Genomic DNA, 16848 nt, shown 5'->3' on the forward strand with positions numbered 1-16848 from the left:
TCGGGCGCGATTCGATCTACCGTCACGTTGCTCAGGAATGGTTCCAACTCCTCGAGTCATTGTCGACGTACGGGAAGGAATGCAGTTAGTAAGGAACCTCTGCGGGACTCCCGCGGACAACTCTCAGTGGTTCTCTCGCGGAAGCCAATAGATATAGGATCATTATGGTTCATCAAAAATTTTGTCTGAATGAAAATCGATACGTGCGCAAACTACATCCATTAGATACGACGTGGCTTGCTGGAACAGGTACTGCGAGTCGGCAATTGTTTTAAGAGTTCATCTGAGTTGGCCTCCCCAAGTTTTCACTTTCCCTGCGGTGTGGATATAACTATCCAAAGGATGGAACGCTTCACTCAACAAGATGATTTTACCACCTCTACCTTGAATTACTTATTTCTGCTGTTTTTACATTTGCCACGCTCTAATACATTCCTTTCTTCCCTTTGCGACCGAGATGTGGGATCCTCAAAAGGAATGTGCCTGTCTCTGCTCATCGAGGCAGAGAGTGCCCCACAGCCAATCTCCACTGTTATTCTACCTCTGTGTCTTATTGGAGACGATGGACTGCGGCTAACCTCTTCCAGCTCTGCTTTAGGCTTTAGGCGACCCTCCATCCGCACAAAATCTGTTACAGTGGATTTCGAAAATAGATTCTCCTCAAGACACACACTTTTCTTTCCCAGCGACCCACTAGAGAGCCAACTCCAAATCACCCAGCTTCAGATCACTCGCACAGCCAATCACAACTCAGGAAGTTACCAGCAAGGGGCTTTCCACTAGTCTAACTAAAGTTAGCTGATTAATAGTGAGAGGTTGAGAAAGAAGGCGCCTGTGTCTAGAGGGGAAATCTGTTTTCGACTTCTACCGTACGATTGACTGGCATGGCCAGACTAAATAGACATCTCTATCGGATCAACGTCACAGAGACGGATCAATGTGAATGTGGACAATCACGAGAAACCGTGGAGCATTTCCTCTTTCGACGTCGGAAGTGGACTACATACCGGACGGAAATGCTGCAATGCACGCACACCCACCGAGGCTACATATCTTTTTTTTCCTAGGCGGAAAATCACCTTTGGATGACTATAACTGGAGACCGAACTTGGAAGCAGTGCGAGCCTCAATACGGTTTGCAATCGCCACGGGCCGACTCGACGCCGCTTAAACGTGTCGACCAACACAAATTAATCCCACCCCGCCCCAACCCCAATCTAACCCCCACCATCTTCCTTGTGCCAGAGACGGTAGACGCGCTTCAACTGCCGAGGATAGGATGTTGAACACTTGGAGAAGCGCCTTCAAGCAAGTCTACTCACTAAATACTAACCCACAAGGACCCGCTAAGATATTGACATCTGAGATGACATACACTGAAAGGAATCTTGTATGGACTCCAAGAGGCACAGTATTAGCTAAGGCATGTATTATTAGATCAGTGATAGTTGCCCTTTCGGTTCAGCCGCCGGGCGTTAATGAATTTTGTGTGTGTGTGTGTGTGTGTGTGTGTGTGTGTGTACTTTCGCATAGAAATTCATGATTCGTTCAAATCTCATGTCACCTTAGATTTGTGGGTTGATGGATCGGATCCCCGACGGGAGAAAGTTATGTTTCTTTCACGTTCCACTAATTTACAGCTTTGTCGGGACATATGTCCTCGTCAGAAGAAGCAAAGACAACATACCTTACGCTACGGCTCCCGCTATATAGGATTCAGGGGTATAGGAACGGGGCCTAGGAGAAACACACATCTACTTAAATCAATTGACATTTTGCTTCAGAAGCATTAACACCGTCCACTTAAATGTGCATATAGTACCTAGCTGGTGATACCAACAAGCTTAAAATGCTTGGATTAATACTATCTCGACGATCGAACATAATTTGGTCATGATAGATGAAACATCATACAGGTGGGGGGATTTTAAAGGTCTGAAGTCATGGCATCTATGAGTAGTTATGATTGCCAAATATATAGATAAATAACTCGGAAAACCCATTACTTTTGTGATTATGAATGATACCACATTCAAGCCATGAGCCATGCTTACGAGATCCAGATTCGCGGACAAACCTGATCACAGATGGTCTCTGTGACCTAATAACCACTCGACATGACGATAGGACACCCGGCCTTGATCTTGAGATTGCCGGTGCCCTGCCTGGAAGGTTTCGGCAAACATTAGACCACGTTCATAATGTTGGATTCCCATCATCCCCTGTGGACCATCGAAATCACCGTAACCCTCTTGGGAGTTAAAGATTGCCGAATATTGCAAATCGGGCATGTCAATATGAATGGGAGTGGTAGGACGAGAGTGAAAGCCTAGCTCCCCATTCCAAGTCATATTTTGGATGGCCAACAACGTTCCATTCGTGATAATCAGATAATCCCAGTCTCCATTGGCTATAAGCACCCGGTTTGTTGCCTCAATGACCTGGGGGAGGATGTGCTCTGTCGGATTCGGAGACACATCGTATGCTTGCTCGGGACCTGGGTTCGGCCCCACGAAAACACTCTCGCTGGCACACAACTCCCACTCAATATATTCAGGAACATGCAGAGCCTTTTTCACATCCGTGCGATTAAAATAGGTCGTAGGGGCTGGTTCATATGCGAGGTCCGTGGGAAACCCCAAGACATCCCACAAGAGCGGGCAGGTTTGACTGATCTTGGAAGGGCTCCAGCACGGATTTGGGTTATAGGCTTCTTCGTAGATCAGGTTGTAGATATCGCACTGAGAGTAATTCATATACCTAGGGGGCTGCACCTCAGCGGCTGGGTAGGTAAAATATTTATCAAAGTAGCCCCGGTAGCCACATTCCTCGTAGGTGGTCTCTAAATCCGCCATGAAAGATTGGTTGAAGTTGAATAGCTCGGAATGCTGTTGAACAAAGGGGTATGCTGGCAGTTCGGCTTGTATATAATCCCACTGACCAATACACGCGTCATACAGCAGTGCTCCTAGGTTATTTGTAAGATCCTGTGATAGAAATATTAAGGATCATTTGAATAGCCCTGGGAAGTGCTTACCGCTGAGATCGAAGTATTCGGTATCATTCTGGTCGAGCATGGCAGCAGAGATATAAGGCACATAGAAACCCGCATAACTCTCACCGCTGATAAAAATTCGAAAACCCTTGACGTTATATAATGCCTGGAATTGCTTAAAAAACGTGATGAAATCAGCCGCGATGTCGTCTTCATTGGTCGCAGTGGGCATGCCGCCCGAAAATCCGGTGCCAACTGGCTGATCGACCCTACACAAATTCCGTTAGATTGCGGACACGGAACATTCATATTTGAACTTCAGCACCCATCGAATTACCCACCAGAGCATATTGGTCAGATTGACCCACGAATATTCGTTGACAACTGGTTTATAGGTACCGGGATTCCAGGTGAAGCGCCCGTTCTCCTGTAGGAAGCCCTGCATTGAACTACACCCAGGTCCACCACTTAACCAGATTGTGATGTCATCGCTTGGTTCTCCAATCTTCGGTTGGAAGATATAAAACAAAGATGCATTTTCACGGACAGGCAGGAATCCCGAGTACATTTCCCCCAAATCATAGTGAACATCTGGCAGGCTCTCCACAACATAGGCTATGGACTCAATACTCTTGGGTCAGTCATGATCAAGGTAATAAACAGAGTATAGTGTCGGACAGAGTACAACACATACCTTTGGTCTGATTCGTCAAGAACCGATATTCTGAGGAATTGAGGTGCGGTGCATGGTACGTCGAATGTGTAGGAGGGTGTCGATTTGGTTGGCTTACTTGTCCATTAGTGGTCAGTAGCCCGGATGCCAGCACTGCAGCCGTGAAAACTTTGTCGAAAATTCCAGGCATTCTCGTTTACAAGCACGGGTTTGTTTGGGTAAAACGAAAACGAGCGATTTGGGCCAAGAACAGAGGCTCTCGCTTAAGATTCGTTAAATTTTTTTTTTTCAGACCTATTCCTGACCTATCTTCTTTGGCATAGATAGTTATCTTCAGGCTAAATTTTTAAGTTATTCCAGGGTAATGGAAGATCAAAAATTGCGCTAAAAAATGGGGGTAGTGGATCTCATCTACGTACTAATTATATCTAGGTAAAGTGATATCCAATTTGTTCGATAATATTATGAAGAATCTATTAGACTGAAAAGGGAAGGTGCATCACTCGGTGGTTCCGATCTAGTGGGTCCCCGCTCTGATGAGAAGACTAGGATTTGGGGACATGTAACAATTTAATTGGTGGGAGCATTCGGACACACAGATTCGCGCACTAACAGCCAGCTTTGACCCAATTGGCGGGCGGTCAATTGGGTCACTCACACTCACACGAACCATCTGAACTATTGCCTACCACACAAACCTTTACACCGTGCATTTGACCAATTTAACTGTCGAAGAGCGCGTATCTGCCGCCTGTCAAGAGGCCAGGGCTACAACTAAGCCTTAGGGTTAAAACCATAAACCCACAACTCCACTTTACCTGATTGCTATCGGCTTTTCCCGCCATCGGCAACAATTAAAAGCGGGTTGTCTCAGCTAGCTATGTTACGAGGCTAGGTTTTTAGGGCTTTAGGGTTAAAATAAACGAACTGTATGAGGCGATTCTTTACGATCAGCGATTCACTTGAACAACTTCTTGGTATAACCACTGTGGATCTGCATTCTCTATTCCGGTACTAGTCAGCAAGCACTATTGCCGATGGACCCGCTGATCTGCACCGAATTGGATCTCTCTCATCTTTTATGGTGTATTATTGGCTGGCGTATCTCCACCCGCTGCAGTACAGTATTATTAGTGCCTACTATTTATTTATTGAAAGATGGGAATGCTCGCTGGCAGTCTGTCAAGCAGACGGGTCGATCACAAGAGGACAAAACCACCACACTCGCAGAGTGCAGGAAAGAGATAGGCAAAGTGTGACACTATAGAGGATTGACACTTTGAATAATAGAACCTTTCATGAGCAGTATATCGATACCGCAACCTCAGCAGCCTTAGTAGAACATTTCAGAAGGGGGACCTCGCATCGTTGTATTTGATACTCTGGAACGAACGCTACTTAACCTCACGAAACAAAACAGTGGCCTTGTTACTAAGGCCTCTATCACATGACTACAGGATACCGATGTTGAGAGCGGAAATCCCCATTACATTATTTATTTATTCCTCAGGCTTTTCACGACCTTAGGTCGTATGTAGCCCCCCTAGCTAGTGTGCACTGCTCCATAGGATATGTACATTTGATAGCATCACATTAGTGCCTACTAGCGTAGTGGGGAGTATCGGCCTGCCCACCAGCACAAGGATTATGTAAGGAAGTTGGCCCAATTTGGAATGGAGCTGTCATATACATTAATTTAGATAGCATCTTTTAGCATCATTCATCAATTTTACACGAGTTCCAGTCTATCTGAGAGACTCCCAGCAGTAGCCCTGGCTGGGGTGTTTTGCCCTCATCCTTTTGCCCCATTCGACCTGCACGTACCGACCGTGCTGCCCCCTGAGCATCCATCCTATAGAGTGGATGAAGAATCTTGCAGGAGCATCCCAAGGATCTCTTCGCCGTGTTCCTGATTCTTGACAGCTCTAACAAGAACTGACTCTGTGACTGGAAGAGACTTTTGGTGGAGTTTCGCTAGGAATTTGAGAACGGCTGGTCCTTGAGACTTATTGGAAGCTGCAGAGCTAATGATACCCTCGGTTATAGGGACATTGTAGCCTTCCTTGTTGACCAACAGAGTCAACATGTCCATCGCATCCTTATGGCAGCAAATTGTCTCAGTAAGCCTTTCAGATAACGAGAAGCCGTGAGTTGATAGACACTGAAGCAACTTTAAGCAAGTAACCCCTGCTTCGGAGGCGGACAAGAGAGTGTCAATGGTCTCCTCGCTGAAGTTCATGTCAGACTTGATGTTTTCCTGCATGAAGCTGACAATATCTTCCGCGTGTCGGTTGGCCAGTGCATAGCGTAGCATCGATTCGGTGATCACTATCCCGGACTCTCGACGAGGCCAAAGTAAACGGAATATGCGACCGCTGTTTTGATTTTTGGCTGCCTTCTCCAAGACAGTTTCTGTCACACGAACATCCGAGGCTCGCACCTGTATTAGCGACTTCAATGTTTCGAAGTCGAGCTCCTCCACAAACTTTTCAAAAAGATCACTATCGATGGGGAAGTCATCTGGCCGTTTGGTGGCAATCAGACCGAGTCCCTCAGTCCTACCGCAGCCATATGAAAATGTAACTTCTTTTAGTCTTTCCGAAAAAGTTGGCGGGACACGGAAATCAGATCTTTCAAGAAGAGTTTGCAGCGCTTGAATGTTGCGGCAAGTCGCGGCCAGTATGACGTTGTCCGTCATCGGAAGAGACACCCTTGGTTCCCAATCCAGAAACACATCCATCAATTCTTTACTTGAAACTGGGTTCAGCATCATGTATATGAAAAAGATTTCATCGATTTCATCCGAAACATCATCGGACTGCCTGCGAAGCAAACCATGATCCCACATTGTTTGCATAATCGATGCCAATTTGATTTTCCCCGCCTTCCTGCAGTCGAGATGTGACACGATGCCTAGAACGAATTCCCGTTCTAGCGGTAACCCTTTAGTTAGGAGTGTAAAACATCAAGTTGCCCTTTACCGGCAGCCAGAGTAAATATGTTTTCCTCGGTTCCCGCGAGCATTTCATTCGCAAAAATTTGAAAAGGATCTGCACCTTGCGCAAGCAAGCAGTCCACTGGTTGGACCAGGCCCATACAGGAAGCCCTGTGAATTGGTGGTTGACACTCTTGGAGGAGCTTGCTCCACTCATTGTCCATATTTCGATCGTCACTGTCGGCCGCCCGCACCCAGTTGAAGAAAACATTAGATTCGGTAAAGAGACGGTTGATTTTAGCCTGCAATTCTGGCGACAATACATCAATGCCTCCTGCATCAGTCACATGGGCGTTCCAGTGCTTCGCGGCGTAAAGAAACGGGATATTACCCTTTGCATCCACTTGGGTGAGGATCTCGGTCTGTTCAAGAAGAATATCCACGGTCTTCTCCGCGAGATACCTGTGGCCCTTGGCGGCGGTGAATTGACAAGGGTGATGCTGGCCAGATTCACCTTGAACCACAAGGAATTCCTGGACCGAAAAGTGGGACAGTTGCACCTTTCCATCAGCTAAACTGACAAATGAAGTTGTGCAGATTTCGATAATGGCTTCGGCGAAGCTCAGTTCCACCATATCGGCAACCGCCTGCGCGTCAAATAGTATAGGTGAAAGACATATAATCATGAGAATTTCACGGGCCAATACCACATCATTAGAATCGATGCTGTCAAGGACTTTGTGATAAGAGGCATCTAGAGTTTGAGGGATTGTCTTAAGAGCGTCTTTGATTTGGCGATCGTTGCGGCATCTTTCAAGTGCCATGATTTGCAACTCGGCCCAACGGAAACGCCTGAAGGTTAATGAATTAGTAATCAGTATAATATAACTAATGTTTTCAGGTAAGGTGAACACATACCGCTCCTTAGAATTCAGCAATTCCTCAAGGATGAGATCGTGGATATCAGTTTCCCATCGGTTTAGAGGGTTCTGTGCAAGACAGAGTAACGAAGGTTTTCACATCCTCAGCGAGATGAGCTTCCAGGTTAATCTTGGAAAACTGTTCAAGCCTTTCTTGGATATCCGGCTCAGGACGACTAGTCGCTAGGATATGGATTTTGGTACTGTGTCTTTCAAGCAAGTCCTCGAGAAGTGAGAGGAGTAATCCTCTTTCCTTGGACCTCTCGTTCTCAGGACACTCATCCAGTGCATCGAATACAAGGTAAATATCACCTCGAATAGCAGAAAGAAGGTCGTGAAGTACACCAGAGATGGCCTTCGAATCGGGCTGGCTTCCCTTCAGATGGTGTTCTTCCCAGATTTTGATCACGTCTGGGGTCAAAGGTGATCGACTTAATTGTCTGATCAGTGATCGACACATGGTGTCAACGTTCTTTGTCGCCTCAGAATCGAATTGAAAGTACCAGTAACCAAGGAACTTTGACGGATCAGAGGAACAGTCCTCTTCAATGTCCTGGATTAAAGTAGAGCAAAGAACAGATTTACCACAGCCCGAAATTCCTGGGAGCCATAAAAGGCTTCCAGGGGTGGTCTTCCAATCGTTATACTTGGGTGTGTCAAGGAGCCAAAGACCAGTGTCACCGGTTCTTTTCTTTTGCAAAGCCCGTTGGTGATCTGAGTAAGGAAATGCTGACATCCAGACGAGTTGACTCTCTTCCTCTGCAGTCAATGCCTTTGATGCAAGATTCTTCATGTTTGCAAGTAGTGCATCTGTCTTCGCGAGATGCTCTGCGGCACGCTGCCGGTCCCCTGTATCTCATTAGTACTTTCCATAGACCGGAGATCATTTGCAGCTCACCGAGGTTGGCGGCCAATTCGGTCCACTTTTTGGCGAGTTCAGCTTGTGAGTTGATGACATCTTTCAGTATCTGCAGGGGTTGATCGGTGAGAGCCATAAAACTCTGGAAGGTGCGCTCTTGAATACAATCAGCTTTAAACGATCGAGAATTTATTGGAAAATATAGAGTCATGATCTTACTCGCTTCGTTCTCGTCCCGTCCCTTTTTCACCTCGACTGTGAAGTCGAGAATTGCCGAGTACACGCGAAGCAGGGCCTGATCGAGGTTGTGATCAGTTGGGACCTTCTGGTTTCGATAGTTCGTATCGATCAAGGTATAATAGGAGAGAGTCTCCGCAAGGTATTCCGAGGCAGCGAAAATGGCGTCCCGACGGTCGAGTCTGTTTTGGACAATCTGTGGCTGAGGTGAGTATTTGCGATATACAAGGCTGAGCTTGTGAGAGAAATATTACACTCATTCCAAACGATATAACCATCCATGCAGAGGATGCGTGGCCTGTAGGATCAAAGGAAACTGCCGTCGAAATCACATTGCTGGCCTTCATGGCCGCACCGAGAACCCTCTCTGCGCAATCCCGAAGATGATGTCATCTCCGTCCTTTTGGCGGATTTTCAGACCACCCTTCTGCCACTGCTCATACTTGGCCGTCGTATCTTTGATGACTTGGTCGATTGCGGAAGTGCTTGACATACCATTTGCCGCAACGTACGGTTGTCGCGAAGGGTCCAAATTGTCGAATGCCTCTTTCCACAGATCGCGTGGGACGGGATTCTGCTGGACCGACTTTTCTTGGGCCGGTTCTCCTGAAGTCAAGTTCATCGGAGTCATATCAGTTGAGGATGTCTCCTTTTTCGCACTTGGCGGCGCATTTTCCGTACTTTTCTCGAGGCGTAGTTGAGCTAGTCGAGCTGGCGGGAGCTGGCTTTCGTCAGCTTTGTCCCCTTTGCTGCAGCAGAGCGCGCGCAAACCTCCCATTGTTTTGTGTGCTTCCAAGGAGAAATGGCTTGGGTCATGGAGGGGAAAACTTGGAACAGCGCGCTCGGGGCTGCCGGATTTTTTTTTAACTGGGGCTGGGAGAGGTTCGTAGGGTGGATCACCGTCCCCACCATAATGGCAAAAGAATTTCAGCTGAATCGTTTGTACATAATGGATTTCCGCCGATCATGGACTGATGAGATCTTATTCTCAGTGGCGTAGCGTAGAGCATTCCCCACCTCGATTTGAAGGTTAGCATTAGCATGCACCTGGCACCTGGCCTATTACTGCATTTTCAAAGGACGCAGCTCATCAGGGGCCTTGTTCCATGGCTGTCACAATTTCGGCTTTAATGAAATGTTGTAAATAGCACCTCGAGAAATTATGCAATAGAGGATGCCGGTTCCAAATTTGAAGTTCTGTGGGGTGTGGCCATCTCACCTCTCCTGCACAAGGCTGGACGGGGAACTATTAGCTCCACTTCTTAACACGATCTTGTCACGAAGGTGGATTCAGGTAACAGCTTCATTCATCATCTGATAAAAATGTATATAATTGTGATAGAATGGGCTTTGAATCTTTGAATGATCTATCACTATCACCCATTAACCAATTCAACATTGGAGGAGAGTTTTGATTTTTCCGCTTAGTATCAAGAGCAGTCGACTGTATCAAGCAGATCACCACTACAGGATGACCCCATATTTCTCACCGGCTAGCCTAACTAACTTAATGGATGGGTAAGCGCTCCATACATAGCGGCAACGGATCTACATAGTTGGCGTACCATTAGAAGGCAATTTGGGAACCTTAGTCCCCAATCAGAAGACCAGCATTGTGACACAACACATAGGGGAATGTTCACCATGATAAAATTGCCGTTTTACACGTCATTCTTCTACAGCGGCCACTCTTGTCGAAGGTGAGTAGTTGGTAGAGGGAGCGGATTTGAATTCTTCCCTGATAACCATATTGACAACGCGGATTCCCCTTCTGTTTGCTGTATTTGCAGGATCAAAGTTCTAGAAGCACTCGAGACCATGCGCTTATTACGGATGCTATTTTCCCGCTGTCATTTACAGTCGTACTGGAATACTGCCAAGAATGGGGTTCGGAGGAGATTGACTGTAATAGAAATAGCGAAGTTTCAAAGGAGGGTTTGAGAAGGATCTCTGTGTGTAGGTGGGGAATTTGATTTCGGTCCATGCTGTATCTCCAGCCCCTGGCGAGCACGCTAGGTAACTGCTCTCGTCAAGCAGTTAGGACGATGGATCTCTACCTTCTCGTGGTGTCCGGTGTTAGTACCCTCACATTTTGTGGAGGGGAAGCCAAAAGAATCCGCGTGGGGTGATTAGGGGTCGGGCCGCAGAGTTTTCCGTGGTTGACGACTCCCGCTCACCCCACACAAATCAGAGGAAAACGGGTTATGAAAACCATCCGACGACTGCCTACTCGACTCGTACTCGAGACCGAAGCTGGACTTGTTCTCTAGCGGTTGTGGTATCGCCTAGGCAGGAGACAGGACACCTCTGAGCTTGAACACCCTCTGAGATTGCGAGACGCCCAACAAACTGAACGAGGAATATATCGAAGACAGCATACAAAACATCGAGACGAACAAAGGAGAACACATATGATGGCGTTGAGCGGCGAGGGGGATTACAACTGGTGGCGCAGCAGGCTGTATGATGTCGTTTGGGAGCTCCATGGAATGGCCTGGGTCGGAACCTCGTTAAAGCGAAGCTACGGGCAACTCTGACTAGGACATCCTGTGGCATCTGTCAAGCGGGGTGTAAAGTCTGGTGACGACCTTCGACGAACTCGTTAAGGCACAGCCACGGGTGCTCGGGAGGGCTGCAAAGCCAGGGACCCAAGCTTGGTTAGTGAAGGACAGTCAGGGTATCCTGCAGGGCCATTGGGGATACTCGTGACAGCCTTTGCGAGACACGGTCGGCCGGCCGAGAGAGATCTCGACCGGTAACGCGAAGGAGGGAGACTTCTCCCTCTGGGGCGTGGCACATACTGGCAGTGACGGACGAGTCGAGAGGACCCGACGAGACTGTCTATGTGGCCCGAGAGGACGGACGCGCGTGTCGGTGTGCAAAGAGACAGAAACAGCTACCTCACTCGCACTGAGGACCTGAAATCGACCAGCCAAAGTGGTGTCGTCCTAGTGGGGCAGGTCCGACCTCGACCTGCCTTTACTATCTCACTCGCACTGAGAACCTGCGGCTAGGCGATGGATGTGATGTCGTTCTAGCTGAAATGCTGATGATGCATGCTTAAGGAGCAAACCTGGAGACACCTGGGGTGAGAGGTTTTGGCTGGGACCTCAATATCTAGAGGGCGTCCATCGAAAGATGCGCGTGCTGAAAACCAGGGCAGTGGCCTGAACAAGCGGGCCTGGTGAAGCTGCTTTACATTGGTTTCAAGGACTCGTTAAGGCTTGGCTACGGGCAATCTTGGCTATGTTGTTATGTCTCTTGGCCCACGCCCGCTGGCCCCGTGGCGTGTAGATCCCTTTGTCGGGATTGAAATTGAGCACGACCGAGAAACCGCGCGTGAAAGAGCAGAGGACGCGAAGGGCACAACGGATATCGTTGTCTACTCAGACGCCTCGGGGCGTGATGGTCACCTGGGAGCGGCTGCCGTCTCAATCAATGACGAAGACGAGGTGGTAGAGTCTCAGCAGATCCAAGTAGGGCCGATGGACCGATGGTCGGTCCATGTAGCGGAACTCATTGGTATCTTTTATGCGATCAGCATGGTATACAAGTTAGCCCACCAACGTCCAAGCACCGAAACCAGCATGCACACAACCGCAACAATCCTCTGCGACAGCAGATCAGCTCTGCAAGCAATCCAAAATGTGAAAAACAAGTCGGGCCAACGGATCGTCCATGCAGTTCTCCAAGCAGCCTCCGAGGTTCAGGCCAAACACATAGCACTCCGCCTCCAGTGGGTGCCAAGACATTGTGAAAACGCTGGCAACGATACAGCAGACCAACTCGCCAAGGACGCCGCGCAACCCGGCCAGACTCACACCTTCCGACCGCTGCTGTCGAGAAAGGTCGCGCTCATCCGCGATAAGATCCATGCCCAGTGGAAGCAAGAATGGAATTCAAGCAACAAGGGCTCGCATCTACGCAAGATCGCCAACGACTTACCAGCGCGGTACACAAGAAGACTATATGGGAGCTTACCTAGGAACCGCGCGTATCTACTCACACAGCTACGCACGGGCCATAACTGGTTATCCACCTATGCGAAGAAATTCGGCTTCCGCGACGATGATCTATGCGAGTGCGGCGCGCATGAGACCGTCTCCCACGTCCTGTTGGTTTGTCCGATGCTGCGAGAGCTTCGTGCGGAGTTGAGAAATAAATTGGAGGGGGCTTTGAATAGTATCCCGAGCCTGCTGGGAGGCTCAACCGAAGGTGAGAAAGGTAATCCAGACATCGTCTCACGAAGCAAGGCAGTACAAGCTGTGCTGGACTTTGCTGAGGCGTCACAGCGGTTTCGCAGCCGTGCGCCATGAGGGCAGCCTAACGATGGAAACGGCATCTGGCCACGACAGGCCGAGGCGAGGCTCTAAGTTCGTTTCAGGAAGTGGATCATCCTACATGTACATAATCGAAGGTATATAGTTGTTGTATCCTGCATATCGCTTTTAAATTGCGAGGGGTCAGGGTAAATGAAACCAACCAACCAACCAACCTGCTGTATCTCCATCCTTATCACCGGATCTAAACTAATTAATCCAAATCAAGGCAGCAACCGTTCCGCTTTGAATATTGTCCCTCGCTACCAGTGAACCACCGCCCAGCTCACAGCAAAGAGATTAGTACATGGATACTCAAAGACGAGGACCAGGGTCAGCTAGATCTATATAACTTTTTGGTAGTCATAAACAAGCTGGACCATGGGCGGATTTAACCCGAAAGTGGCCCGTCTTACCCTCGCTACCACTGATTGTGCAGCAGTCTCCCCTCCTCCATCCCATTTACCTATGGGAGCGAGTACCATAATACGTGAACTGCATGAAATAAAAAGTAATAGTGCTTCAGAGACTAGCGAGAGTCAGCCCATTATACCTTGCCGCCCTATGTGTTACATGTGGAGATACTCGATATCGCGCTATCAACCGGTGGATCCACTTGTTAATAAATTATTCGTCCATATCCTGGAAAGATCTATTGTGATCGGCAAACTAGGTAAAAAGCCCAGCTGCGCGACGATCCCACGCAGGCCAGGGCCGGTGGAGTTTTTTGATGAGTGACGCGATTTTTGGAATTGACAGGCCTGCTGCCCACCTCATGTTCTCTCTGTAAATAAGAGCCATACAATTGCCGCCCTGATGGTGTCATTGTTACTAAGACAGAAATCGCCCTTCATGATCAATTTCCGTGTTTGTGTCCGCCAGTCACACCTTTGGTGGCTACTGGTATTCATGTATTCTTGGTAACGTGCTATTCTAGCCACCGCCCTTGTCCCCGTAGCCCCATATTTGGAAGAAATATGAGTCAAGCGCTTACAGAAAGGACGTATAAATTTTAATACTGTAGTATCGTTTGTCAGGTGTCTCGTGTGTGTACGGTCCAGGTGCATATATTACCTCTTCAATACCCCATCATATCTACATCATCTCAACTTTTTTTGTCTGGCTTGATTCTTTACTGGACAGTTCTGAGTCTTCAAGGTTTGGGAGGTCGTACTGTAACCCCCACGTCGCAATATCTCCGATCAAGATGGACACTTATTTGTGCCAGGATCAATGCGCCGCAACCCCTCGCGCTATAGCTGCCCAGAACCTAGCCAAACTACTTGTTCCATTGTTTACGGATGAAGCGGAGCTTTCTCCAGGAGCAACCCCGCATCCGCGAGTCAAGAACATCTCGCAAAGCAGCTCTTGCAAAGAAATCCTATCTGCCATTCAGGCTTTGGTACCTACCCTCACTCCCAAAAATCCAATATTTGCTAGTTTCCATGATGGTCAGGTGCATGATCCACTCGGCGGCGGCTCCTATGCTTTCCAGGAGGACATTGTTAAGCCTATTTTACTTGCTCTCAGCAATGACGAAAACCTCTCGGTTCACGGCTACGGAAATAGTAAAATCTCTCAACATTGCTTGGAGTATACCTCACAGTTTCCAACCCGCCCTATCATCATTCATGCCGGAGCACAACCAAATAACTCACCTCATGCCGGTACTCTTGTCGTCTTCTGTTACGCTTTCCTAGTCGCCCGAGAAATACATAATCGAGTGCAAGCAACGGAAGCCTGTGCAAAGCACAAGCCGCCATTCGTCTCAGTTGAGATTACGTTTATCGACACCGCGCCGGTCCCAGGCCACGAGATTGTACTTGATGGCATAAAATACCAAAAATCTTACAGGGATGTTCCTGGAGCCCTGGCGATGCATATGGCCGATTACAACCAAATTCTCAACCTCCTGTCCGCCTGGTCAGGAATCCCCTTTACAACCACCTTTCAAAGCGACTTCTTTTCTCTCCCTAACATCCCAGGTATCCTGCACTACTTTATCTCCCATCATGGCCGGCTTGGCTCTCAGCTTTCTCCAAAGTACAGCACTCTAGCCCTTCGTGCTGCATGCCCCGTCTCTAAGTGTGGCTTGGCTGAAAAACACGGTCGCCTTAATATTTATCAGGACAACTGCGGTCGCCCAATTACGAACTATCCCTCAGCCACTCCCGAGGGTAAAATTACCTTCCACTGCCCCCATCATGGCCCGCATAGTATTTCTATCTCCAATCCTGCCGACGTTGCTCGTCTGGAAGCGAACGCGCCAGCACGCAATCTTATCCGGAGTATGAGCCAGCTGCTTGACAATAGTTCACATCACGTGCGCGTCACGGGCGCGGACTATGCTGGTATGTACCAGGAGATGTTTCTTTATCGTCCACTGGCGGGCTGGTCAGGGACCACTGGATTGGCAGCGGGACGGACACCTCATATTCTGTACGCACCGCTTATAGTCGATTGGAGCGGCGCGAAATTGTCAAAGACGCTGTATATCAGGGAGGGCGGATACGAGGCAATGAAATTGTTCGGGACCGAAGGGCTGTGCAGTTTTGCGCAATTGAAACGCCAGTTTCGAGATGATGGGGAAGAGGGGCTGAGACGGCTGTGGGAGGAAGTGCAAGGGTGGCTTGAGGATTCAAGAAAGCTTTTCAGGTCATTTTCTGTTGAGTATCTACGCAGAGTGATCATGACAGAGCCTGTATGACATGCAGGTGAGAGATAGGAAGCATTTAGTGTGGCGGGTAGCTTGCAACTAAGTTAACTTATTTGTTGTGGCATAACCATTTCTTACTCAGCGGCGCGTCCGGGATAACTAAATAACTATGCCAAGCATAATTTTTGTAAGACGCGTCAACATCTTTTCGCAGAGCCCTTCGTCCATTCTGCCTCGTTCTCTGAAATCGTCTCATCCTCCATATGGCGCCTTCGCGTCCTCTTACAGCGAGGCTGTCATCACTTACACAGACCACTCTGAATGGCTCTTTCATTCAATCCTCGTCGCGCAGAGCCACATCCATGTCCGATCGTCGACGAATATCCAAGCCGTCACGCCCGAAGACTAAGTCAGCCGGTCGCACTTCTTCCAGTCGGGTCTATACCGACGTTCTTCTGTCGATCAAGTCAGAACACCTGGCTAACATAGTTAGCCGGCGAAAGAACCACGAGTACCGCAAGTACAAGTTGGCGGAAGGGGTTTCACGATTGTGGTTTTATGAGACAGGCGATGGTGGTAAGGGCCGGGCATCTATCACGTATGTTGCTTTCCACCTCTTCACGCCCCAGCTGATATCTACGTCGCCTTTTGTTGTCCCTCATCTCAAGATTCCCATTATTGTTATACTAATGAATACTTAGTCATATCGCAGTTATCCCTGGTTCCATCCGCCATACACCTGGCTTCGTTCCAACCGAACCTTTTGGCATAGGAAATGAGGAATTCAATGCTGGATTGAAGGAGTCAAAGTACGGATACCCAATATTAGAGCTTTATGAGCTGGTCCACCCGGTGACACTCACGGAGATGAAGAGTCGTTGGAAGATGGGCGGCGCACCTATGGGTTGGCAGTACGTCGAGCGGGATTTGTGGGAGGATAGATGGGGAGAGAACCAAGATAGATCGGCGAAAGTGAAGAAAGGATTCAAGGCCACTGAGGATCACACTGCCATAGGAGAGCACATTTCCTAACACGTTTGATCTCTTTGTTTACTCGATTCTGTACCTGTTACTGGGAAACATTGACTGTGCGTACTCCAGCAACTCGGGTGCGTGGACCGGCCGTAACCATAGCTATGAGATCCCTGCGGTCCTTTCGTTCACCTAGTCACTCGAACAGTCAGCTGGCCTGACCGATCGGAGACCCACCATCTTCGGACAGACACTCGATGGCGGTGATACCCTTGCTCATCT

The 16848-nt window shown here is 48.4% G+C and overlaps 7 protein-coding genes across 7 annotated transcripts; 3 read left to right on the forward strand and 4 right to left on the reverse strand.

The window, feature by feature from the left end:
- Positions 1 to 2081: 2081 nt before the first annotated feature.
- Positions 2082 to 3858, reverse strand: N7469_002050 (Peptidase S10 serine carboxypeptidase; the record flags this gene model as incomplete). Its single annotated transcript, XM_056640970.1, has 4 exons — positions 2082 to 2968; positions 3038 to 3264; positions 3337 to 3624; positions 3686 to 3858. The coding sequence occupies 4 exons, from the start codon at positions 3856 to 3858 to the stop codon at positions 2082 to 2084; spliced, it is 1575 nt and encodes a 524-aa protein (XP_056503464.1).
- A 768-nt stretch (positions 3859 to 4626) lies between these two features.
- Positions 4627 to 6516, reverse strand: N7469_002051 (uncharacterized protein; the record flags this gene model as incomplete). The annotated part of the gene is made up of 2 exons (XM_056640971.1): positions 4627 to 4654; positions 5609 to 6516. The coding sequence occupies 2 exons, from the start codon at positions 6514 to 6516 to the stop codon at positions 4627 to 4629; spliced, it is 936 nt and encodes a 311-aa protein (XP_056503465.1).
- A 101-nt stretch (positions 6517 to 6617) lies between these two features.
- On the reverse strand, positions 6618 to 7427 carry N7469_002052 (uncharacterized protein; the record flags this gene model as incomplete). The annotated part of the gene is made up of 1 exon (XM_056640972.1): positions 6618 to 7427. The coding sequence occupies one exon, from the start codon at positions 7425 to 7427 to the stop codon at positions 6618 to 6620; it is 810 nt and encodes a 269-aa protein (XP_056503466.1).
- Positions 7428 to 7566: 139 nt separating this feature from the next.
- On the reverse strand, positions 7567 to 9397 carry N7469_002053 (uncharacterized protein; the record flags this gene model as incomplete). Its single annotated transcript, XM_056640973.1, has 3 exons — positions 7567 to 8372; positions 8422 to 8821; positions 8975 to 9397. The coding sequence occupies 3 exons, from the start codon at positions 9395 to 9397 to the stop codon at positions 7567 to 7569; spliced, it is 1629 nt and encodes a 542-aa protein (XP_056503467.1).
- Positions 9398 to 11873: 2476 nt separating this feature from the next.
- N7469_002054 (ribonuclease H family protein) lies at positions 11874 to 12935 on the forward strand (the record flags this gene model as incomplete). The annotated part of the gene is made up of 1 exon (XM_056640974.1): positions 11874 to 12935. The coding sequence occupies one exon, from the start codon at positions 11874 to 11876 to the stop codon at positions 12933 to 12935; it is 1062 nt and encodes a 353-aa protein (XP_056503468.1).
- Positions 12936 to 14145: 1210 nt separating this feature from the next.
- Positions 14146 to 15645, forward strand: N7469_002055 (uncharacterized protein; the record flags this gene model as incomplete). Its single annotated transcript, XM_056640975.1, has 1 exon — positions 14146 to 15645. One exon carries the CDS (start codon positions 14146 to 14148, stop codon positions 15643 to 15645), a length of 1500 nt encoding a protein of 499 aa, XP_056503469.1.
- A 212-nt stretch (positions 15646 to 15857) lies between these two features.
- N7469_002056 (uncharacterized protein) lies at positions 15858 to 16626 on the forward strand (the record flags this gene model as incomplete). The annotated part of the gene is made up of 2 exons (XM_056640976.1): positions 15858 to 16192; positions 16296 to 16626. The coding sequence occupies 2 exons, from the start codon at positions 15858 to 15860 to the stop codon at positions 16624 to 16626; spliced, it is 666 nt and encodes a 221-aa protein (XP_056503470.1).
- Between the last annotated feature and the right edge of the window lie 222 nt (positions 16627 to 16848).

The sequence above is a fragment of the Penicillium citrinum genome, assembly GCF_028827155.1.
Source record: "Penicillium citrinum strain IBT 23319 chromosome Unknown utg000002l:1.0-3833315.0:1.0-3834789.0, whole genome shotgun sequence".
Taxonomy (NCBI): Eukaryota; Fungi; Ascomycota; class Eurotiomycetes; order Eurotiales; family Aspergillaceae; genus Penicillium; species Penicillium citrinum.